Consider the following 25,137-nt stretch of genomic DNA (forward strand, 5'->3'; position numbering starts at 1 on the left):
AAATAAGTATTTTTATATCACTACTGCACTCAAAACAGTTAATGGGATTTTACACAAATTTGCCTCCCTCAAAAATCCCCAATTTAATTAGGGAACAAGTATGGAAGACTTGGGGCTATAAGGGAAGTCACCAAATACCCACTAGAATTATTCAATTTTAAAATAATTCACAGTATAGTCATTGTGGCAATGTCTCTTATTCCATAAGCTTTCGTACTGCTGGGCTCTTTTGGTTTTCCACAAATCCTCAAACAGCACTCATTAGCCCTTAAGGATTGTGCAGTATTGCAAGTTTCAAGGCCTTGCATCCCAAAGCCCCCACGAAGATGGAACTGTGGAAAGTGGCTAGTCACATCACGCTGGAAAGTGGAGACAATTTTTCCCTCTCGACTGCTGCAGATGAAAGTACATTTTAATCCTTCAGTACAAACTTCAGGGTTGATTCTAAAGTTCATGTTTATTTTTATTGGCCTGTCTCTTGGCAGAAAAGGCTTTGGTAGGGGCACACCAATTATGTCAAATATATCTGGGTTATACAGGTCAGATGTTTCCTATGACAAACCAGTGCTGCTTAGCTCTGGAGTTTAATCTTCAGCATTCACATAATACTTTGGGGGGAAATGCAGATATTTTCTAGGGCATGTTAACTCTGAATTAAATTCTGACAAGCATTTTTAGCACTTCATCCTACACTCCTGTTGCTTGTGCCACAGCTCTCCAGTAGCACTTACTAAAACCTGATTGGACTTCTTATGACAGTTCATCCCAGGCCACACCATTTGCTGCACCACTGCTCAGGCCAGCATACGGACAGATGGGTGGCTGCTGTTAGAACTGTGCTACTAACTCATTTTTCAGTTTTCTGGCAGTTCTGGAAGTTGGGTGGAAGGTGGGGAGTTGGGTGAAATGGCAGGAGAAACTGCAATCAAATATTTTCAGAATTTCAGCAAATCAAAGCGTTTGGGGAAAAATTTTCTGTTTGGCATTTTTCCCCCTTTTAAATAAAAAGGTGCCGGACTAACAAGGAGATTTAGGAACCCCTGGCATTCACAAAATGGTGCCCCCATTGTACCCTATCATCCCTATATGGAAAACCCAGGTTTGAATCCCCACTCTGGAGGAAGGACTTGAACTCAGGTGCAAGCTAGGGCAGCCCTGAGGCTAATCTAACTCACATCCCTGCTCCAATGGCCCCTGTGCAGAAGTCTATTGCAGGGATGCAGGATTACCCTGCCCATACCCGCTCCTCCCCTGCTATATACTCCTCTTCCTTCAATACACACCACCATCACCTCTGTTCCTAGTATAGAGGCCCCCTGCACCGGGGTATTTGAGGAGAAGGGGTTTATGCGTGCCATACAGCCCCTTTATACCCGTTATATCAGCCTTCAACTCTAATACTAGGAAGTGACTGTGTGGTCATGGTGCAGGAAACCCTTGACGTAATTGCATTGCTACAGATGGGTGTCCTCTAGAGATAAAAGGAGCCAGCCTTCTGCTGTCATCAATGAGACTTTTGACCCTAACTTCAATGGAATCGGTATTGGACTACTCTATTAGTTTTTCTTTGACTTTGTATTTAGTGTACTGGAATAAATGAAAGCCCATGAACAGAGCTAGTATATTTGAACCTACTAGAGACTGTCCTGCTACAAGTTATTGTAGGAACCTTTTGTGTATAGAGTCAATAGATTAGAATAAATATTGTGGAGGAGGAGAAGAGAAAGATGAACAGGAGTCAGTGTGTTGGATGAAGATAAGCAAGTTTCTTTTTCTTTAGCTTTATTGCAAGTGTCTGTATATTGTGGTTACAAACAAACAAACGAATATATTTTGTACTCATCATATCAGTACTGAGCATGCCCAGTGACCATTTCAGACAGTTTCTTTCCATTCATCCGAAATTCAACTGTAGCTGCGAGACCTTATTTTGATTTTATTTGCACTTGTTTATACTGGTGTAACTCAACTGGCTTCAATGGAAATAGTTCTGATTTACAATGGCATAAATAAGATCAGGGTCAAGCCCATAGCGTCTTCTATTTCTCTCCCCCGGCCCCAGACACACATACATATGGATCTAAATGCAATCTTTACAGTCAAATTAGTAGCCCTAATATAATGGAAGTAATTCTATCACAGCTCTTTTGTGCATGGGTCAGAGACTAGACACAGCTTAATATTTTCATTGTTAGAAACTAGCATATAGGTGAACACTTCCCACCTCCAGTGAAACTAAGACATTGGCAAATCCACAAGAATCTTGTCTTTCTTACACCATGTGAATCCTGTAAATATTTAAGAGCATGCTGCAAATTTCCAGTAAGCAAACAAAGGCAGGTATGGAAGTTAAATAAATATCAGGTCTACTTCAGGGACAAAAAATTCTGAATTTGTGTCAACTGTGTAGTGCTGTGCAGCTGCAACCTGGTTAGCCTGTGGTATGCAACTGGGAATATCACTTAGATACATAGACACATAGATATTAAGGTCAGAAGGGACCATTATGATCATCTAGTCTGACCTCCTGCACAATGCAGGCCACAGAATCTCACCCACCCACTTCAGCCATTTACCTGCACAGAAAACAAGACTGTGCGATGGGGTTTGTTTTGCCCAGCATTGAGCCTATTCAAACAATTTAAAAACACAAACGGGGGATTTCTTTAGTCTTGGCCAAAACCTGTACAAGGCTCAATCTTCAAAGCTATTCTTAGGACACTATTAATTTTGACCAACCATGTGTTCCAAATCTTTGTGCATCATTTAATTCTCTTGTTGCTCTATGGACCATCCCAAGAATACATTTCCGCAGCCTATAGATTAGGCTACAGTGTACGCTACTGTTGCCCTTTCAAGTCAACACTGCACATGTGTACAATACTAGACTTCATTTTGGGGTCCAATGTATGATGGTGTAAAAATTTTCAACGGTACTTAAGTGACTTCAGACACTAAGTTCCATAGACTTGAAATGAGACTTAGGGGCCTAAGTGCCTCAGGAACTTTTGAAAATTTTACCAATGGTCATTCAGTTTGTAAAGTTAATTTGCTTCCCCCACGCTTTCTTCAGTTGTGCCTGAAGTTCTGTGAACATTAGAGCAAGATGATAACTCAAAAGTTCTCAAACAACAAAGTCACTCGTGTGTTTGCATCAGACACATCTGCATGCTCATGCATTAGGACAACATTTCTGTTTCATGTGGCTTGTGACCCATCACAAGTAACTAACACATTTGGAATATTAAATAGCAAAAACAAGCCAGAGGAATCCTCCGCTGCTCATTTTGGACAGGTTTAAGATCCCTTTGCACTTTCCTGGTGGTGCAAACAGCGGCCAGCAAAGCAGAGTTTCTGGGCCATCACAGGGGAATGTCTGTATCCCACCAAGAGAGTTTATAAATCAAATTTAAAGATAATTTTGAATTACTTGAACTCTCTCACAAATTACTCTCTACCTTTCGCACTGCCTTACATCCCGTATTAATCAGTTACATTTGATTAAATTGAATGTGGGAGGGGAACAGAATGTACCTCAGATTTGGAGCTTAACCTGTTCTGCGCAGAGCCCACACTAGGAAGTCTTAAGGCTGCATGCATACTCTCAAATGATAGAAGCCATAATATCAGTCAGTAATTGGCAATACAATTATTTGCCAGTTTCTCCACCCAGAGAACAGGGGAAAATACCTACCAACTTTTGTAAAGTACTTTTACAAGAAGTGCTAGATGCAAATTGTTCTTTTTATTATTAAAAACAGAACAATATTTAAGATAAAAGTGACACACTTGTATTTCTGGCAAACGTGCAGTAAAATTAGCTAGGAAGTGTTCTAAACCTTGATATTTAACGTTGACAACTTAGTCTCTTAGGAACTGCAGATGGATTTAACTAGCTGGGGAGCCAGTTAAAAGTAGTCCAGAATCACACGATTATATTTAACTGCCTCCCCAGCTAATTAAATCAGGGACCAGAATCACAAAGCTGGTTTAATTAAAGTTTGCCAGAGCATTTACAGTATTTCTTTTTTAATTGTTAACCATCAGGTTTACTATATGATGCAAGTATTCAAATCAACATTGCTACTGACCCTCTTATTTACCACAGCAGACAATGCCAAGCATGCTGGACCAAGTGCTATGCTTGGGAACAATCGCATTGAAGCCAACATGGCTGCAAGATTGTAACTGAAATCAAAATTTCGCCTTCTATCTTCAGTTTATTTATCTCAATCAGAAGTAGCTGGGAAATGTTTACTGTAGAAGTTTGACATCATGAATTAATTTGGCCCAAGCACGGCATTTGTCTAGACAGCATTCATAACGAATTCTCATAGCAGTCATGCGAATGTCACCCATAATCTATAGATGCTGTACTCTAATCAGGCATGATGGCAGTTTCAAGCAGTTAAAACAAATCCAAAGAAAGTGTACTACCTGGTTTAGTGCAAGCAATATAAGGCAAACAGGATGGATCCCCTTACCTAATAGCCACCCTGAACAAGCTTGCCAAACAACCCACACCCATTGTAATATGATGTCGGTTCCCACTACACAGGCACTTTGGAAGGCAATTGCCATTCACTGTGATATAGTTTAATTGCATTAATTCAGAGATTTGTTTAATACACCACAAGAATCACAGAGGTCTGATTGTTTTGGCAATTAGAAAGTGTCGGTATAGGCAAGCCACCACACACAGCTCTTCATTGAGGCATGAGCCAGTTACCCTTAAAAACCAAAATTAGTTTTAGTAAGGGAAGGGAAAAAAAATCAAAATGCTGCTCCCTGAACATCTTCAACCCGTAAGGATTACCCACAATTAACATGTCCTCAAATTCTAAAAGTTAGAGATACAGAAACTTTTATGCTGATTGAAGGGGTGAAAGATTTCTACATTTTGTTAGAAGTGTTAGCTTGCTCTTAAATGGAATTTAAAGCATTTAAGTTGACAATATCATAACCTAGAGAATTTTGAGTTAGAAGTTACGCTCACACGCTTTCATACTATGATCTAACAACTCTTGCTTAGAGTTTAGAATGGAAATGAAATTAAGGTTAAGAATTAACGTTCCATAAACTAACAGCTCTCATCCCATATCCCTGCCTGTCACATGGAGATACAAGTATATTAATGTTAGACAAGAAAAGCTATCCATTTTGTTTACTATAAACAACAACATCTTATTACATTCTACACAACCGCTGGCTGCCGTCTCCTCCTTCCAACCCTGGTGGGGAGACAGTAAAACTTGAGCCTATTTTGGCACATGTGGTTCTTTCATTTGTAGCAAGTGCGTCAAATGAACAGGAAAAGCTCCACAAGCCCAGCTCTGCAAGCGTTGAAAGAACTCTGAAGTGGTCAACGGAGCCAGACAGATTTTTACTTAGCAAAAAATTTTTTTTTTAAAGCAGGTTTGGTGATATTAAATATTTCATGAATTCATTTAAGTTTCACAGAATTGTTCATTTAAAAAAAAATCCAATTATTTTTCACTTTCACATTTTCAAAACTAAACACATTTTGATTTTTGGTATGAAACAACTTTTCATTCTGAATTTTGGTTTAATTTTTTTTAAAGTTTTTTAAAAAAAAAAAAAGAAGCTTAAAAGTTTTCATTTTGAGCTGAACAAGTTTTTTTCAAACACAAAATGAATTTCTCAACTTTTCAATTTGCCAAAAATTTTCAAAACGTTTGTATTCAGTCTGTCCCAGAACAAATTGTTTTTGGATTTTTTGAAATTGCCAACAAACTTGAAAAAAATCAGTTATTCGCCTTACTCTCGTGGTCACTATGGTGTATGTAGACTTTGGGAAGGAACGCCATCGATGAAATCAGAGTACCTTGTAACATCCGTGGCGATCAGCACCTTGCACAGGGAGCCACAGGATGGGCTGCACCAGCAGGCATTGTAAGCTCAGCCAGCAAGGCCTGCAAACTTACAACCTTACCACTCAGAGGCAATCAGTTTCTTTCACAGCTGCTGTTGGGCATGTTGATAAAATGTCTGCTGTAAGCTCCTTAAACAAGAGCTACTTAGTTTTATGAAGTTTAGAGAGCAGGGTACACATTCCTGAAGAATGTATAGTTGCTAGAGACTTCATAAAGCTCTTTATTATTAGTAGTAACTCCAAGATTAACCACCCAGCCTTTTCAAATGTTTTAAAAAGTCATGGCCACCTAGGTTTTGTTGAAGACCAATGAATATTTTATATAAAAATTCATTGGTCTTCATATGTACAAAAACATCACCATTCTGCCACAAAGTCTATGGTAGTTGGGTGGGTGGGAAGACCAAGGCATATCACCACAGAACAATTTTTTTTGAAGCATGAAAAATGTCTTTACACTGGCACACACTTTGCCTAAGACGTTATCCTTTAACTAGGAGGAAGCCTGAGCTTTCATGCCAAAGAGAGCTTTTTACAGAAAGTTCGGGGAAGCTGCTGAAGGAAACAATTCTATTATCAGCCTATGGAGACGCTGCCATGGTTCCCCAGTGTATTGCTTTCCTGGAGGTCCTCTAGATTGCAATCCTCTAAAAGGACAGGAACTCAGGTTCTTTGGGGAAATTTTTTTCTTCCTTTGGGGGGCATGACTAGAGGGCTATTCAGTTTGTTGGCCCACATAACCAACTTTATTCCCAAATAGCTGTGGAGGAACATGTAATATAAACTCCACTCCACTTCCTTCCCCCTAACTTTTGAGCTGCTTCCACATATTGGCTCCAAACAGAGGGGAACATTTGGGCCCAAGTCTAACTCCACAATGCTCTTATAGCAGCTATACAAGAGAGACCTTACAAAAATACCTGGAGATTTTTGTGCTTGACTATATTGCTTGGTTATAGTACTGTTACAAGAGAAGTTCACACAAAGAAATACCTTTAAATGTTATGCAGCAATGTTTGAGCACTTGGAAACAAGCTACCAACTGCGGGAAGTGACCTTCACCACAAGAGCTTTAGATGTTATGCCTTAAAGGACTCTGTCAATACTGTACACTGTTCAACAAAGTTTGAGTTGCTATGAGGAACTCTGCACTTCTCTTTCCATAACTATCAATAGTTTGTTTATATATGCGTTTGTCAGGGACCGACTCATCTAGAGAACAGCACTGACAGCTGAACTTTCAATGACTTAATAATTACTCAAAGGCCTATGAAAAAAGCTACTGTGCTGTTCATTTTCTGGAGCTATTCTAGTGACTTTGTTCAATGTTCTATGAATTCTACGGGGAGGGGGGATAGCTCAGTGGTTTGAGCATTGGCCTGCTAAACCCAGGGTAGTGAGTTCAATCTTTGAGGGGGCTATTTAGGGAATCTGGGGGAAAAATTGGCAAGTGGCCCTGCTTTGAGCAGGGGGTTAGACTAAATGACCTCCTGAGGTCCCTTCCAACCCGATATTCTATGACTACGTTTTTATTCTATGAATAGAATCTCTTGAGCACCTTCTAGTGAACTACAATACTTGACTGGGCCTGCCAGCAATTACTGACATCAGTTCTGGAAAATATATTGTTCATTGGGACCCTGCAATTAAGGTGGGGCAGTTGGGCTTAAAATTGGATCTTCCAGCTTTCTATACTGAGATGATAGGATGTTCCTCAACTCCAGCATCCTAAGAAGCAAGAGATAGCATTTACAGGAAGGCCCTCTACATAAGAATTAATTAAACAAGTAAAGTAATGTATTCACACAAGCTACATTCCAGGTTGTTTGTGGGTGAGCCTACTGAGATCTCTATACTGTAAATTGCCCCTTTAATAAATATGGAAGAAATCTTTCTCGAGGTAGGCATGTGGAGTGAGAAGGGGACCAGGCCGCCCAGACTCTCATATCCACAGGAAGGACAATACCAGATCCATAGAGATAGGTCATCTACATGGATAACTAGTATCTCCAAGCTGCTCAGCTGCACGCTCTTCATTCCGGCAACATGGCTCTGGAAGTGCCATGCTGCCATTGGCTGGGCCCCCCGAAGGTGCTCAGTAGAACCCATGGAGGGGATGCAGAGAGTGTTAATGCTATTAACAGTTGCATTGAATCTGACCCCAAAATCTAGCCAGTCCAAAGAGAACATGGAATGTGACCAGTGACCTGCTCTTTACTGCCCCAAGACCTCTCTCCACAAACCTAGTCAAGCAGCTTCTGCGCAGAATCATAGAAGGGCTTCTGCAATGTGCCAGGGAAAGAGAGAATGCCACAAGGCAGCACTACACCACATCACCACCCTTTCAGCATTGGTAGTGAAGAAATCCATGAAAGGACAGTCCCGGCCAAAGTTACTGCATGCACACTGCAAATGATTAGTCAGCAGCATGCTCCCATCTCCATCCTCCCTCTTAGATTATGGTAGAGACTAAGTAGCTGTATAAAGATACAGGATCTTTATTTCCAGTCTTTGAAGCAAAACAGAAAATGCGTCCCAGTAAGCTGGCAGACATGAAGAAAAAGAGAAAAAGCAGAGATCCACAGGAAACTGTAGCCCATGCCCAGCCAGGCACATATTCCCAGCCGTGACAGCATGGGCCATACCTACTCTGATCTGAGTGCGTGCACAGAACTGATGCTGCTCTAAGTAGGATGGCCCTACCCTGCCAGCTTCAGTCTGCACAAGAGCCATACTGTTAGAGCATCTATTAACTAGGTCGTCCCCATTTACCTCAGTCACATTAGGAAAAGGCAAGAATACCAGAAGGACTGCTTTCCCCTCTGCACATTCTGTCCTTCCTCCCTATCCAGTGTAATTTTGCTCCCCTCAGAACAAGCATGAAGTAAATAAGTCACTCACAGCAGTAATCAACTAACACACACATTTGGCAATAGTTGCATACATTTTCCTGTCAACAAAACAAAAACAAAAAAAATTGCTTTGAGGTATTTGTGGGCAATTCCTCAGTACATCAAGCATTTGCCCAGTAAACCCCTTAATAACAATAGTGAATGGGGCTTTGTCCTCTCTCCATTGGTGAATGTCCATTGCCAGTTCAGTAGCAATTTACTCTATACTATCGTGCTTTCTCCCACAATTATACACTTCTCTGCTTTGAGGAAGTGTTATTATATCTCAGAGTTTGAAAAAGTATGCCTCTTGCACTCCTGGGTATCTGGGACAGATGAGGTGGATCTGGGTGCTGCAATTTGGTTTCAGTCTCTGACATGCTGGCTACCCATTCGTAATGCTCTGCACTTCTACCTCCCAGTTGATGATCACATTCTGCATATTTACTAAGTAGTCCGATACTAAGGAGAGATGTGTAGCAGCCCTGTTATCGCTAGTCTGTTGTGTCTGTAGATTTGTTTTGTTTCCCCTCTGTGCCCCTGTAGCCATTTTAGCTTTGTCTAGAAGGCGATCACATATTGCACCTTGCTATTTGAACACTAATTTGATTCTAAACTGGTCAGTAATTCCAACATATAATGTTGAACACAGGCCCCTATTTCTACATTTTCATCAAGGCACCAATTAAATAAAACGAAGAGTTACATCTGTCAATTTAGAATTTTCTGTGAAAGTATAAGGCCTTACGCAACCAGAAGAGTCCTCCCTTTGAGTATTTTACGGTTTACCTAAATGTAACTTGGATATCAGTCACTGAATTTACTATTTTCACATAAGGCAACTTCTATTTTTCCCTTAGTGCTGATGGCACATGTTTTTGCCATTAAAATGGATCCTTGTTAAGGAAGCTTTACAGGATTTATATTGTAGCCACTTGACTTTTGCCAGTAGTTGAGAGTCATGGTTCAATGCAGCATTATAGTACCTTCTATTCAGAGCAAGTAAAGTCACTATAGTTGTTATTCTAACACATTATCAGTAATTATTCTGTAATGAAATACCTGTAGAATGAGGGAAGAGGGGAGGTGAAAATCTGATTATCCTATACATTTAAAAGTTTCAGTGTTAGCGCTGAGTCCCTTGAGATTGTGCCTATAATTAATTAATATTGAAACTCCCTTGGCCAGAGCCCATGGTATGCAGCACCAAATGGGTGCTGTTCTCTAAATAGCTAGAGGAGAAATTCACAGAGAGTTAGTTACAATTACATAGAGTTAGTTACAAAAGGATATCCAACTTCCTATGTGGTGGACACAACTAAGATGAAAAATCCCAGGATCAGCAGAATAGTCTCACATAAACCATGTGACACTTATGTTTCCAGCTTAAAGTTCAAACTATGTAGCATATAAGTGATAGTGCCATATGGCTTTCAGTTATGGTGAGGGTACACAGCAGTCTGCAGCCTAGAAGAAAGTTGGATAATATATGTAAGCAAGCTAACTAGATCCATTTTACAGAGCAGCGTACCAAACAGATTAAAAGACAGTACTTAGATAAGAAGGCCAATCTAAGTCAGAAGGATTTTGTTATTAAAACTGTTTCCCAAGAATTAAAGTCCATTAAATCATATTTGAGGTAGGAATTACTACACGTCTTGCTCTCAGGCAAATTCTGACTATGTCAGATATTGAAAATTATATCTACTGATGTGCTGAAAAAAAAATTTTTTTTAATAGAAGTCCTGGGGAAGGGGGCAATTCTCAAAATCTACCAAATCACACTATTAGACAAATATATGAATAGAGACACATTTTCCAAATATAATCAGTTTCCATTTTAAAAATTGTTATGAGTTTTACATCAGAAAGCCAACATCTACATGTTTGTACTAACCAAATTTCTCCATTTTGAAATAAGATGCTTAGTTGGCATCACTATTTTGAACCAGAAAGTTATGATTAGCAAGATGCTAAAATGCTGTAGGCTAGAGATGAATCTTAAGTTCTTTTCATTCTCCATAAGAAACATTTTAAATATTTTGTCTTGAAAGTATTTCCTAATTCATTAAGCTTCCATTATGTTGCATATGGTTTCTATTTTCAGGGCTTTAATGCTTTCAGGAATTACTTCTTTGACTTCTCTGGTTGTTGGCTCACTCGTATTCACACTGATTTGTTGGCTTATTCCTTGTCAGAGTCTCCCCCTTATTCTGTTTCTCAAACTCTGGTCAAGGAAGAAACTATTTCAACACATCTACACTTTGGAACTGTCTTGGTCCTTTATGGTCCTCCTCTCTCTCTTCTTTGTGCAGGGAAGGGAAGACAGAACGACCTTGAAAAAACTAGGTAGTCATCACTTCTTTGTATTTGAACAATTAGTACGGCCATTTTCCTGCTTGGAAAACTAAGATCTAGCCTTTAGATTTAGAATGTATAGAAGTAATTACAGTAGTAACTAGAGACCTAAGCCAAGATCCAGCTTCCCAAAGCCAAATGGATGCCCAAGAACGAATATGGATTTAGGAGCCTGTCTTAACTCTTCTTCAAAATATAGCTTTCCTGATTAATTATGTAATATGAACACTGATGTTTCTAATAAACCTGAGCAACTAGCATTCTGTATATCTCAAGGAATCTTGTCTGATAAGACCAGTAAAGCCAAGATCATTGCATCAGTTACCAGAGTAGTCTCCAGTACATTAAAGAATCTAAGCCATTTGGTGCTGCAGTTCATTTTTAGATTTTACTTCTCACACATTATTTAATTTACTAATGCATATTTATTAATGCCTATAAATATATACAAACATACATACATCTGCAATAAGACTGGATACGAGAACAAATATTCTAAGTAAGTCAAAAGACTCAGCATCCAAAGAGCAATGAAACTACCCTGATCAAAAGATGTCCTACACATCTACACTGCACCTATGAAATGCAAATTTGATTAGGGTATGTTAGTCTTAACTGTATAAATAGTTGATAACTGTTTCATCAGCTGATTTAGCCACTAAGCCGGAAGTAATCTTGCTAAAGACAAAGATAAATTGAGATGGGGAAGTTCTGCGGAAAGGTTTTTGTAATACTGGTGTTTTCAGTAAAGATGTGGCCAATAAAAATGGCTGTTTTACAGTCACAGAACAGTATTTTTCAGACTAAACGTTGTCCAGCATGCAGAACACTCTGTTGCAAGATTTCAGGGCTAGTTGTATTTGGGGAAAATCCACAAATGGAAGACAGGACAAATACATGAAGCATTAGTTGGATACTACAATTTATTCCAGTAGCTTCATGTTTAAAGGTGATATACACAAATATTTTCATAGAGATTTAGGAAGGTTCAAAATTCGCTCCTTATGTAATTTCAGAGTTACATTTTCAAGGTGTGGGGGAGGATAAAAACTGAAAGCTTCATTTCAGAAATAGTTAACAGGGATAACATATCACTTAACTTATTTGTTGGCACATTGTTTAAACAAAACACTTTTAAACCCCTAGGAAAACAAGCAAAAGCAAAAAAAAAATACTGCACACAAAATACAGAACTGAATAGTCTCATGTTTTAGCCTAGATTTTATTGTAATGGGATTAAATTATGATATTCTCAGGGGTTCAGCTAGATACAAAAATGCTGTGTGGTGTGCAATTCCAGCAGCAATGTACTAACAAATTCTCTGAATTACACAATCAGCTGTTTTATACATTAACGCACACCAAGAGAAGGAACCACCATGATTTTCCCATCTCTGCATGGTGGGGTGTGTGTTTGGTTTTTCCCCCAGACCATGGAATGTAGCTAACATTCTCCCTCTGAAACCGACACACACTGCTCGTTCCCTAATCCAGCAGGGAGGAAGATCATAACGTCAAGCATCTCCTTGATAGGAAGTTCCAGTTCTGTACGAAACCATGGAGAGACAGGAAACGCAAGAACCTTTGTTCCTTTTCTCCCTCCCTATTCCCAGCTCCTTTGAAAGCCAGTTGTATTAATTCATTATTATTATTGTATTTTCCTCCCTCCTCCTCCCACTCTATATTAAGCACCAGAACCAATTGACAGAGGCTGCTGGTAGAGGTACTTCTCCTGGAAACTCCATCTCTGCAGCTGACGCGGCAGCCTCGCCGACACAGCTCCCCGCACCCAGCCTCCTGCTGCTTCTCCTGCGAGACTTTTCTTGGAGGGGATGGGGGGGGGGGAGCAGTTGTGCTTAAAAATCGTCTGCGTGTCTGAAGTCTGTTCAGCCCTGTAGGTAGTGTGTCCGGCATGCGTCCCTCCGCCAAGGCGTACACAGGCTCCCCTCAAATTCAAAGGCTCTGATAATGGCCAGTGCCTCTGCCCCCGCGCCCCACACACCAGTGCCCTTAATGAGAGTATTAAAAGAGTACGAAGTAATCATCCACTGGGGACAAGAGGGCTGGGAATGTGAGATTTCCATTCCAGCCAATGCTCATAAGCGAGGTTGGAGGAGAGGTAACAAAAGCCACAGCCAAGATCGGGTTTGGTGAACGACCACGGCTTGGGGACGGGGGTCGCCTACAACGAACTCGTTTTGGCAGAAGCTAATCATACAGATCCTCTCGCTCTGTGGCTGGGGAGACACGTCGCCTAAAAGAGTCGTAATTTGCAAAGCCTACAAGATCTGCACCACCTCCAAGAGTTTTCCACCAGGAAACAATCATAGCCTACATCACCATCCTTGACCAGAGCGTGTTCTGAGGAGACGGGAAAGAGAAATACCAGATCAGATGTCAAGACGCGACAATCTGAATGAGAGGAAAATGTCTCATAAAAATCTCAGTAAAACAGAGGGAGGTGCTTGAGGAGACGGCCTTAAAAACCATGAGAGTCTCGCTCTTGATGGAGTCTTGGTAGGATCTGTCACAGCAAGGGTCCCCCGCCCCCGCAGCATGGCTGCTGCTTCTTCTTCTTTTTTTTTTTTTTTTAAACAAGATGGTTAACATGGAATTTAACTGCAGTAGATAAATTAAACCCACTTAATCGTCTTCAGCCACGAGGACTCACTCACAAATGGATCTGCCTCATTAGAGTTGCTATATAATACCCCTTTGTCTACGAGCTGGCCAGACAGCAGTTCCCACAAGAAACTGAATAATGGGAGAGACAGGCCAGCCGAATAGGGTTACCCCATTTGCAGCACAGACCTCGAAAGGCCATTTTGCTAGAAGGTTTACAATGCAAGGATAGCTAATTCTGCAAAACCCGCAACCTCATTTTTCATGGTCACTTTTTCTCGATCAAAATTTGGGAGGCGAGAAGGTTGCCCCCACCGAAAACATAGGTTTAGTACCATTAAAAAAATAAACCAGTAAAATTCTCCTTCGTATAACAATGGCGTAGTTACCAGGATAAAAAAAATTACATGGAATTGGAGGGGTGTGTGATTTATTCCCTCTTTAAATTCTCCAATAAGAAAAAATTAAGATCCTAGCAAAATATTATGCTATTTAAAACATTATTTGAGCTCGTGGGAGAGGAATGTCCTGGGGATTAAATCTACAAACATCCTGGCTTCCTTGTGTATATTGCAACATCTCTGAATGCCTTTGTTCCATTGATTCTGATATGAGCTTGATTAATGATGGAGAGATCTTTCTGACTTGTCCCTCTCTCCACACCCTGCTCTCTGGCGCATGCGTGAGGCAAAGACAAAGGAATAGGTAATTACAGTACAATTTCATTCATTTTGACTGCAGTATTGCTCTGTTAGCAAAGACAACCAATACCATGGAGTTTATTCACACCCACCTGATGTGGTAGACGGGTTGTGTGTGTGTGTGTTGGTATTAGTCCCTAAAAACACAATAAAGACATCTGTAACTTAGTTGCGAGAGAGTCCCTCATTGTAAATACATATTGTGTATGAGGTGAGGTGATCCTTCCCTGCATCATAAGGGGTTGATGGAGAGAGAGAGAATAAGGCAAAAAAAATTACATGGACATGTAGCCTTGATTGGGGGGAATAAAAGGTCTGTTGGAGTACAGAGAAAGCATTCGATGCATATGCATGCACATTTATTGAAATATAGGCTGCATTAGGAGAGCAGGGTTGGGCGCGGGGGACACGTCTGGTTTGTTAGCTGCAGCCCAGACAGAACTAACGCTGCTAAACCTCCAAAAATTTGCATAAAGCATTGACAAGTCTGGGGATTAAAATTGTTGCCGCGTATGCTGTCATTTTCAAGCACACTCGTGATTGTTAAAGCAATAAGCAAGCTCTTTTAGTGCCTAATCAAGAACAATCACATTGTTAAAAGCTACAATAGGCTAACTGGCTGAGCTTCCATTTAAAAGGATTTAGCTCCCAGTTAGTGAGGGTTTGCGTCAAGATTTATATTTTAATCAAACACATTCCCTATCTCGTCCTATTCCAAAAGCCAAAATGCCCCACAGGTAAAATAGAAAACCATCCTTCCAAATCTAGGACATTGCCCTAGTATCAGCTATATGTTATCTCGCTATGGTGTCTCCTCGCCTCCTCCCCTCCATGTTCTTAACATGGATTCATTTTCTTCTCTATGTGCTTCATTTCATGAGTAGGTTTGGAGCGGTGTTGTTTAAAGCAACCTTCCTGAGAAAATTCAAGTCACTAAAAATTACGCAGTATTACAAACACCCTGTTCCCCCACCCTCTCTCTCTCACACACACACACACCCCAAAGCGTGGTAACAGGCATTTCAAAGTAAGGACTGGATTTTAATCCATTTTTGAGCCTCACATGAATTCATACGTTCTCTCCCTTTCGAGGAATAGAACCCTTCACGGCGTGCCTGATAAGAGACGGGTGTTAAAGCACCTCCCAATCTGCTATTCTTTCTCCACTGGAGCGGTTTAAAAAAAATAAATCCTTTCCCCACATTTGAGACAGATCTAGACAGAAAAGAATCAAATGCAAAGCTCGTGGTGTCTTCCACGGAAATGGCATAAGTGAGACGCTGCTTCTTACCTTTTTTATATTTTCCTCTCTCCCCTTGTGTGTGTTTGTGTGCTCTGGTGTCACAGGGAGAGTCCTAGGTAGCCTAGCGCCGCTTGGCTTGGGCTGAGTTGGTGTGTGGCTCTCCCCTGCTCGCTTGCTGGGACTGGAGTGACTAGTGCTTGTTGGAGCAATGCCGCCGCCGCTGCTACTGCTGCTGCCTCTGCATTTCTCTCTCTCTCTCTCTCCCCCACCCCACCCCACCCCACCCCCCTCTCTCTCTCTGTGACAGTCTGTGGGCAGTTCAAAAGCCACACGCACTCTCATTTATTTATTTATTTATTTAAGAAGCTCGTAGGCAGGCGAGGTGCTTGCCCACGCTCACACGTAGGGGGCGCACTGACCCAAGGTTTTAAATATAGGCTTGCACGCTAGAGGAGGATTTGTTGGGAAGGTGCATAACCCTCTTTTTCGTGTAAAATTATAGGATCCCAGAAAGGATCCCGGCGGTGGGTTGTTTGGATCCGAGGAACCATTCCTCCTGCCCAAAGACATCTCTAACAGCCCGTCTCCCTCTCGAGAGGGACAGAGAGAGAGAGAGAGAGAAAAGGTGGGAGGCAGGTGCCCTTTGCGAGGAGGCGAAGCTGTTCCTTTCCAGCAGCAGCTCCCACGCCACTTCCAACACAGGATTTACATCTTGGAGACATCAACAGAAGAGCCTTCCCCCCTGCGCTTGTGCGGCAGACCGGCCAGCAGCTCGCAGGGGCACACGCCGATCAGCGGACTCCTAAAGTTAGGCGCAGCTCGGCAAACCTTCGCGGGAGGTTGCATGGTGATGTTGGGAGCCGCGATGGGTCCGTTCAGTTGCAAGCTGGGCTGCCTGCCTCGAGTGTCACCTTTTCCGGAGGAGAGTAAAGAAGCCCGGCGTGAGGGGGCATCCCGGGGAAATGGGGAGAGCTCTAACCAGTCGTGTATTCCATTAACAAGCTAAGGACCAGGTCTGGCCTTTAAAGCCCACTCGTTTCTCAAGAGAACGGAGAGGATTTTACTCCATCGCTCCCGCAGTTGACGAGCTAGCCCGGAGATCGCAAGTTTCTGTAAGGTCTGACCCCTCGCCACAGTTCCGGTCATGTTCAGAGCTTGCAGCGACCGTAGGGCGATCCTGCCCCCGGCTCATACCCCCTACCGCCCCCCCGAGAAAACGAAGCCCACACCCCTTCTGGGAACTTCGGGTTTCCCCAAGACCTGAGTTTAGCGGGGGGGGGGACAACTTTATTTACAGTTAACGCAGCTGTTTATTTGATTAAGGGTCTACATATCAGTGAAATTGCTACAAAAAAAAAACCCCAACCCTATTTACCCGGTATTTTTATTTGCAGCACTTTGACGCCCTCTGCGCCTTAAAAGAGGTCAGGACAGTTTGTAAATACAAGTAACGGGATAGGATTAGCTACAGCGTTGATGAGTAGATCTTGCGATCTAGTGAAAGGGAAGAAGAGTCTTGACACCGTAAATCTGGATCCGTTTCACTGAACAAAATTTAAAAATCGTGGCTGGGGCATCTCCTCTGGGGGACCGACTGCTTCATAGTCACGCAGTGGAGTTGACAGGTATGCCAGAACTTTGAAAGGGAGCAAACCAAAATATTATCTTCCACTGACTTGAAGGCAAAGAAAATGAATATCTGAGTACACCAGACTAAACTAGCGGGTTTGCTGCAGGGATAGGATTTTATATGCAAGGAGACCTACTTCTAGTGAACTCTAATGCAGCGGGACTTGTTTTATAACGTAGTAAAATGAATTGTTTCTGGGAACCACGAGGTACACGTTGTGGCTATTAGGAACGTCTGATAAGTTTACTGTCAAGTTGAATGGAAGATGTCTGGAAGAGGGTTCTACTTATATGTATATACAGCCCCCCTCCAAACACTTGGTACACAAATCAATAGACCACGCTGTTTAGAGAGGAGCGCCTAGCTAGCAAACTAATGCAGTTCCCATTTTCCTGATATGAATACTTTGTAATACAAAAAGAAAAGGAGTACTAGTGGCACCTTAGAGACTAACCAATTTATTTGAGCATAAGCTTTCGTGAGCTACAGCTCACTTCATCGGATGCATCGAATTTGTAATATAAAGAATTACATAAATACACTAGACTGGGAGAGTTAGTGAGCACAAGCCAAAGCTAACGTGATAGCTAGCACTCGAGTATTATGCATAACATATTGTCTATATTTCAGGAGTAACGACGAGCCAGGGTTTTTGTAGAAATTCAAATACAACGATCTGTTTGCGACATGCAAATTTCCGCTTTCAAATTTGTCCTTTCAGGCTAGCTAATCTGCCTCTTTCAGTATGCAATAGTTGATGCCATTCCCGAACATTTCCAAAAATGGAAAGCGTCAAGAAATCCACACGTACTGTGTTGCTGGCTCGCTTTCATGTCGGGGACAGCAAGCCCCAGAGAAGGCGTGATTGGAATATAGATCCACAAGTTACCATAGAAACTAGAGAGAGAGCCTGCATCGGGATTAAGAGCTGCAAATTCACAAGAATAGGGCTTGTGGTTTCCTAGTAGCTGTTCTTATCAAAATAAAAAATGCTGCCCTCTTCCTATACAATGATTAAATGGTTTTATTAGCTTAACAAACCTCGATGTTCAAAGTCTTACCATAAATCAGTGTTTAACTAATGCCACCCTTAATATCTTTAAGCCTGTAAACCAAGAACAATTTAGTACTTGTAAAAATGTCTTCTGACAGCTTCCAATGTGTACAGTTAAGGAGATTTCTTACTAACCTTTAAACCTTTTTCAGACAGTATGAAGGCATTGCAGTATACTCTCTCTCTCTCTCACACACACACACACACACACACACACACAGTCTTCCACCAAGCAATCATTTGCAATTTAGGTAGGGTGAAATGGCAAAATACTGTAATGTAAAATGGCTTTTTGACACCTTTCTGCATTCATTTCCATTCACTGCAGAGTCTTGAAACCAGTCTGTTTGGTTAAGGGAGGCTGGTTAATTGGTAACAAGAGCTGAAATTTAGGATCATGTTTCAAAATGAGAAGGGATTTTCCACCAAGTTAAAGCAGCAGTTCCAATATAAGTTAGGTTGGAGTTAGATACAATGACACTGCAGGAACGGCTATGTTGACAAAGCAGACTAATATTCTCCTAATGCCCAGCAGAATTTGTCAAGAAAGAGAGTGAGACAGCATGGTTGAATTTGGTGCCTGATTGCAAGGGCCCAATGTTGCTTTTCTCCACTCTCAAACATTTTGAGGTGTCCACTTTCGGGTGTATAGGGCCACTGCTGCTAGTGCTCACACACCTGTGTGTTCACCTGTGGCACCTGAACCAGAGTGCGACTGACTTGAGCCTGATCAGTTTCAACATTATTGCCCTGCTGAGATTCTGGAAGCACACCAGGCAAGAGTGACATTAAACAAGCTTGCATCAGTTACCCTGCTGCTGCACCTGCTTTGGACATGCTGTGTGCAGAAATCTGATGTTGAAGTGGGGTGGGGAGGGAGTGTGTATTAGATGGACAGGGAAACAAAAGTGAACTGCTTAGTTTTAGTGTGAAAATTACAGAACGAAAAATACTCAAACAGCCTCTTCTGAAAGAGATTTGGCCCTCAGGGTTTCATAAGATATGTTTGATCAGATATGCCTATTCACATGGAGATCAGAAAAAGTAAAGTGGGGAGACTGAGGAAGAATTGCAGTGCCTTGCTACAATCCTTGCACATCATTTACACTCATCTATATATATGGGCAAAAACATAGGGTTCAATTCCCCTTTGCCCTCCATTTTGTATCATCAGTTATACTTGTGCAGAGTGCCAAATCAGAGTAGTCCACTCAGAATGGTGGTAGCAATTTACATTGGCTTTGCACAGGCATAAATGATTATGCAAGAAGCAAGGCAGAGGAGAATCAGGCTCACGGACATTACACGTGTGTGTGTGTTTGTTTCTCCAAGTTATTTTTCAGTAGGATAAATACCATGTCCACAGGAGTACATAACTTCTGAACAGACTGATTTGAAGGTTGGTAGGTGGGACTCCTGCCTTCACCAAATCAGAGCACCACTAGTTCTTACATGCATGCTCATTCACATATATGACCTTGAATCTACTCATGATTTTTAGGGTTAACAGGATTCGACCATATATACACCAAAGGAAAATGGAGTTATGAGGTAAATATGCATAGTATTTCAAACTATTCCTCCTAAAGGCATACTGAACAGAGGAGAAAATGGAAGTCTGAAATGAAGTAACTTATTATAAGAAGGTTTCTGGGGTGCTAGTGCAGATATGTATGCAACTGATATTTACATTGTAAGTACTGTATCTCTCTCACACACAATGGCCCTACACATCGAAATCTCTTTCGTGTATCATAGGCAAATGCATTAACAAACCTGTGCAGTCTGTTTAGCCAAAGAGGAGTGATTTTACTCTAAAATAGGGTGAGCAGATGTCCTGATTTTATAGGGACAGTCCCAATATTCGGGGCTTCGTCTTATATAAGTGCTTATTACCCTCCACCACCATCCTGATTTTTCACACTTGCTATCTGGTCACCCTACTCTAAAATGTGTTAAACTGGCCAGAGTCATGTCGGATTCATGGACCTCTCAACATCAGCAGGGTGATGACCTTACAGTTATTAATAAATAGCCTGAGATACTATAAGTATGGAGAAAAAGCAAAATACTGAATTTTGAACTAGAACTCCAGACTCTTACGTTACAATTTGTGTAATTTCCTCTGCAACCCCTGGGTCTTTAGAGAGGGATTTAGGAAAAAGTTCTTTAAGAAAATTTCTCATCAGTTATAAAAAGGTATCAAATTTAAACTCTCTTACTTGATATGGTGTTAAACTTGTGTTGTGAGTTATTGGCAAGGGGATCCATTTTCCAAGTCAGATGGATGCCATTTGGGGGGTAGTATGCTTTAACTGGTATATTACATAGAAGAGTTTCTCCAGAGTTGTTAGTATTCAAATCTTTCTCTCTCTCCTTCTCCCCAGTGTATTTTACTGAGCAAGCTGGTTAAAAGAGCACATAAAGAGGAAATGACTAATGGCACTGACAACAGAGAAGTTACCTTTTTTAAAAAAAGAACGGGAGAAACATGGTTTTGTTGTGATCCAACCTCCCCTGAGAAGAGTCATCATGCCATCCCTTTCACCTCTGCACCATGTGAAACCTACATCCATCGCTAGATTCATAAATTGTATGCTTAAGGCAGGCATTGTTCAATTAAAACAAACAAGTTACCTAACTTAGAAGAGAGTCTAGGTTATTCAAGGAGTTACAAAACATGCATTTGGCCTGTGTTTCACAAAGTGATGTTCTTTACTTTTCACCTGGGATAATTAAATCCAGTGAGCAGCCAGTCCTTAATCAATTTTGGTTTCAGGTTCTCATATGCTTGCAAAAAATTCTCATGAATAAACAACAGGTGCATTGTGAAACATGATATGCTGGCCAACAAGTATAATTCAATAGCATTCATTATTTACCAAATCATACCATTTAAAGAGAAGACAGATGCCTTACATAGCAGTAGTGACTGTTACAGTCTTAGAGCATACTGACAAAGTAAGCTCGATATTTTTTCCAGGCTTGAAGAGATACTACAGTTCATAAGAATACACTCTTTATGAACTTCAGAATTTTAACAAATTGTTGTGTTTCCTGAGGACTTCATAAATGTCAGTGTGCACTATTATCTACACATGCCATTTTCTTTTAAAAGAAAAAGGCAGTATGTATCATAGGAACTAGGAACACATAGGAGGGACTGTTCAATATCAGAGTGCTCCAGAAGAGAGCAGAAACCATGAATACTCCAAATAAGAATGAGGTAATATCTTTTATTGAACCAACTTCTGTCGGTGAGAGAGACAAGCTTTCAAGCCACATGGAGTTCAACAGAAGTTGGTCCAATAAAAATATATTACCTCCCCAACCTTGTCTCTAATATCCTGGGACTGACAGGGCTACAACTACAGTGCATACCCCAAATAAGAATGACATTCTCAGAGGAGCTTAAACTGAAAATGGATGTCAATTTCTCTTAAATCCCTAGCTTCTTACTGCAAGGTTGCTCTATTCACAGAACATGTTTAAGTGTTCACTTCAGGATATCACTATAGTTGCAAGGCATATGATTTAATACAGTAAAGTTGTGATTGTCCAAACCTCCCTTTTCTAAGGAGCTGCCTGTTATATGGCTCCCTATTCATAGAATATCAGAGTTGGAAGGGACCTCAGGAGGTCATCTAGTCCAACCCCCTGCTCAAAGCAGGACCAGTCCCCAATGTTTGCCCCAGATCCCTAAATGGCCCCCTCAAGGATTGAGCTCACAACCCTGGGTTTAGCAGGCCAATGCTCAAGCCACTGAGCTATCCCTCCCCCCTATTATGCTACTGGTTCTCCCAGTACCACTCTGGTAATCAAGTTTTATTGGGTTTATTATGTAAATCATCCAACACTGGCTTTTAATTTTTAATCAACTCACTATCGTTAAACATTTGTAAGTTTATCAGCTGCGACCTCTAGAGGGTGCCCTGAGCTTCAAGTTTGGAAGCTCTATTTAGGCTCACAGAAAGTCAGTGATGTTCCTTTCTTCAATCTGAATTCAGAATCCCACAAGGAGTGGGAGAGATGCTATTTTGGAGTTCCCCAAATTGTGAGACACCTTGTTACCCCTGTCTCAGCAAAAGGGGGGCTTGCTTGCACTTAGCTCCCTGATATTAGCAGTCTATCAGCCATCCAAACAATCTCCACAGAACTCCGCCAGCCCTTACTTTGCCTTGCAGGTTAACAATAAGTGCACCCCATTCCTTGAACCCCTCTGAAAGTGTCCCGCTATAGTATCCAGCCCATCACACGCACACACACACACGGAAATTACCAGGTAAACTGTCCCCAGAGAGACTGTGTACAGTACATGTCTGGCACAACTCAGCATCAGGTCTTTTATAACATTACAGCACTGAAATATATTTATAGTGGAATACTCATAAGTTTATTATCAAAGGTTTAAGTTTTAAGAGACAGCGAGTAAAGATAATAAGTGGAAACAGAAATGGTTACAAATATAAAACAAAACTTATAGCAATCCTAGCCCTACACTTAACAAGGATTATGTTTCCTAATTAATAAAGGAGATTTTCTGCCAAGCATTCAGTCCTTGACAAAGCTGTTGATTTCCAGTCAAAGTTAGGATCCAAACTTCCATGAACAGAACACCCCACACCCTTCAAAGGGTGTCCCCTTTGTCTTACTTGTCTCCCAATTATAGTTCAGTAAACCTTTGAAATGCTCTCCTGTTGTTTGTTCTTTGGTGAACTCTTCCCTGTTGGAGGGAAGCTTCCATTGTATTGACTTACAACCAGACAGCGATATACATCTTATCTCCTGCCTGAAAGAAACCTGTTTGTCAGCTCTGCTTGGGGGACAGTTTCTAAACCTATCATCAGTACCTACATATTACTCCTTATGTATTATCTGTGCATACATCTCACAATAATTATGAGGACCAGTCTGACATAAGCTTTTATTAGATACCTCACTTGACCCTCTTTGGATAAATACTATGAAAGCAATGTGTTGGGTATAGTGAGTTTATCAGGTCTCTCAAGAGTTGCTGACAAAGAACAGTGCTCATTTTGTGTGATGCACTCAGACAATCAGATAATGCAGAGAGTGACATAATGTAACACTGTCGTAGGGAATCTAGTATAATCTTACAGCAGTACGCCCACCGCACAAAGGGAGTGGGGGGAAAAAGACTAAAGAACTTTAGGGATTTGTTCCTCCCTCCTGTACTTCAAAATTAGAGCCCTACCAAATTCACGGATGGCTGTGAAAAACACGTCACAGACCATGAAATCAGACCTCTCCCATGAAATCTAGCTATTGGTGGGGCAGAGCTGGAGGCACTCCAGCTGGGGGTTCCTATTGTTCACCAGGTTCCAGCTGCTAGTCTTCCTGGCTGGGGAGGGATGGGACTTCCACTTCCCCTGCATGGCTGCTCTTCGTGCAGGGAGATCATACCCACCTCTGGGTACCTCCCCCAGCTACAGGAAGCTCTGTGGCTGTGCTGCCTTCAGAGTCCAGCTCTGAATAGGGCCCTATTCATAATAGAAGCAGACACAATGACGGGTTGGAGGGAAAGATGGTATCTCATAGGTTGAATAATCACAATTGAATAACCTTGAGGGAAATGGGCAGGGAGAGTGGGGGAAATGGAAGCTAACACACCTGGAGAATTAAAGACTAACGTGTGCTGAGTATACTGCTGCGGGGGGAGCATGACAAACCAAGGAGAGGCCTGGCAGAGCCAATAATTGCCTCTTTACTGGTTTTGCAGGATAGTTTTTTTACTTGTTTTCCTTTATTACACCTGGGAAAGCTACTTTTCTCAGCTAATTAGCTAGAGGGCATAACTGAGAGCATGCCAGGCACATGCTTTGTCAATTAGCACTCCATCTTCTTTAAAGAACGATATGCAAATTGGGGACACCTGGCCAAACCAAACACAAACCCACACTTGGCAGGCCACTCTCCCTTCCGTAACCCTGCTACAGTCTAACTTCTGACAGTCAGCACAGCTGGGACAGCGTGGATTGCTTTGCTCATAGCCCCCACTCGCTTTCTTTGCTACAGCCTAACCTGCAAAGGTTCTGCAGTTTACACACACATACACTCTACTTGCAAGTAATGGAAGTGTGGAGGGACAGGCCGGGGTCAGCAGGAGAAGTGCTAGGGAAGCCTTAGGCTACATGGTTTGTTTTCAGTTACATTGGAAAGCCACTGGTGGCAGCTTAATGCCCCCTGGGAGCTTTAAGAAGATGCCAAGAAAATACAGCTGTTGCCTAACCATAATTGGGAGAGAGTGCAGCCTTAGTCTGCAGCACAGGCCTCCTGGAGCTTGCATGCTGAGGAACCACTGATGAGCAAGCTTACCTGAAACAGACGAACAGCAGTGCTAGGAGGTACAGATGTCTGGGTGAGGGTGGATAGCAGGCCCTGTAATGGAAAAGGGAGCTCTGCCTCTGCTGCCCATCTCTCATACAGCAGCTCACTGGCCTCTCCTAAATCCTTTCCCATCAGTCCACTATTTGCCCCGCTGCCTAAGGCCCCTCCCTCTGCAAAACACCCTACCCAATTTGCAGCTGTCCTCCCCAGCCAACCCCCACCAGCCCAGCCACAATGGAATCCTCCAATCCTCTGTGCCAAAATATTTTCCCACTCCCATTCCCCCATACAACCTATACACCCTGGTCACTACCCCAGTCCAGCGGTCCCATACTTACTCCAAACCCCTCACCTCTTCCCTCCAGGATTCATCATCCCCTTTATATCTTCAACTCCT

The 25,137-nt window shown here is 41.8% G+C and overlaps 1 protein-coding gene and 2 long non-coding RNA genes across 3 annotated transcripts in view; 1 reads left to right on the forward strand and 2 right to left on the reverse strand.

The window, feature by feature from the left end:
• Positions 1-24,906, reverse strand: part of BASP1 (brain abundant membrane attached signal protein 1) — an 82,413-nt gene extending 57,507 nt beyond the window's left edge. The window contains exon 1 of the mRNA XM_043540238.1: positions 24,729-24,906. Within this exon, the coding sequence (XP_043396173.1) occupies positions 24,729-24,835 (107 nt within the window). The 5' untranslated portion in view covers positions 24,836-24,906. The remainder of the gene's footprint in view (positions 1-24,728) is intronic.
• Positions 55-15,996, reverse strand: LOC122464583. Its single transcript, XR_006288759.1, has 3 exons — positions 15,757-15,996; positions 738-749; positions 55-67 (listed from the first exon to the last, which is right to left on the reverse strand). It is a non-coding gene; the product is annotated as an uncharacterized LOC122464583 (long non-coding RNA).
• LOC119565634 lies at positions 17,199-23,079 on the forward strand. The gene is made up of 2 exons (XR_005224431.2): positions 17,199-17,333; positions 20,780-23,079. It is a non-coding gene; the product is annotated as an uncharacterized LOC119565634 (long non-coding RNA).
• Positions 24,907-25,137: the final 231 nt, after the last annotated feature.

This window comes from Chelonia mydas, chromosome 2, assembly GCF_015237465.2.
Source record: "Chelonia mydas isolate rCheMyd1 chromosome 2, rCheMyd1.pri.v2, whole genome shotgun sequence".
Taxonomy (NCBI): domain Eukaryota; kingdom Metazoa; phylum Chordata; order Testudines; family Cheloniidae; genus Chelonia; species Chelonia mydas.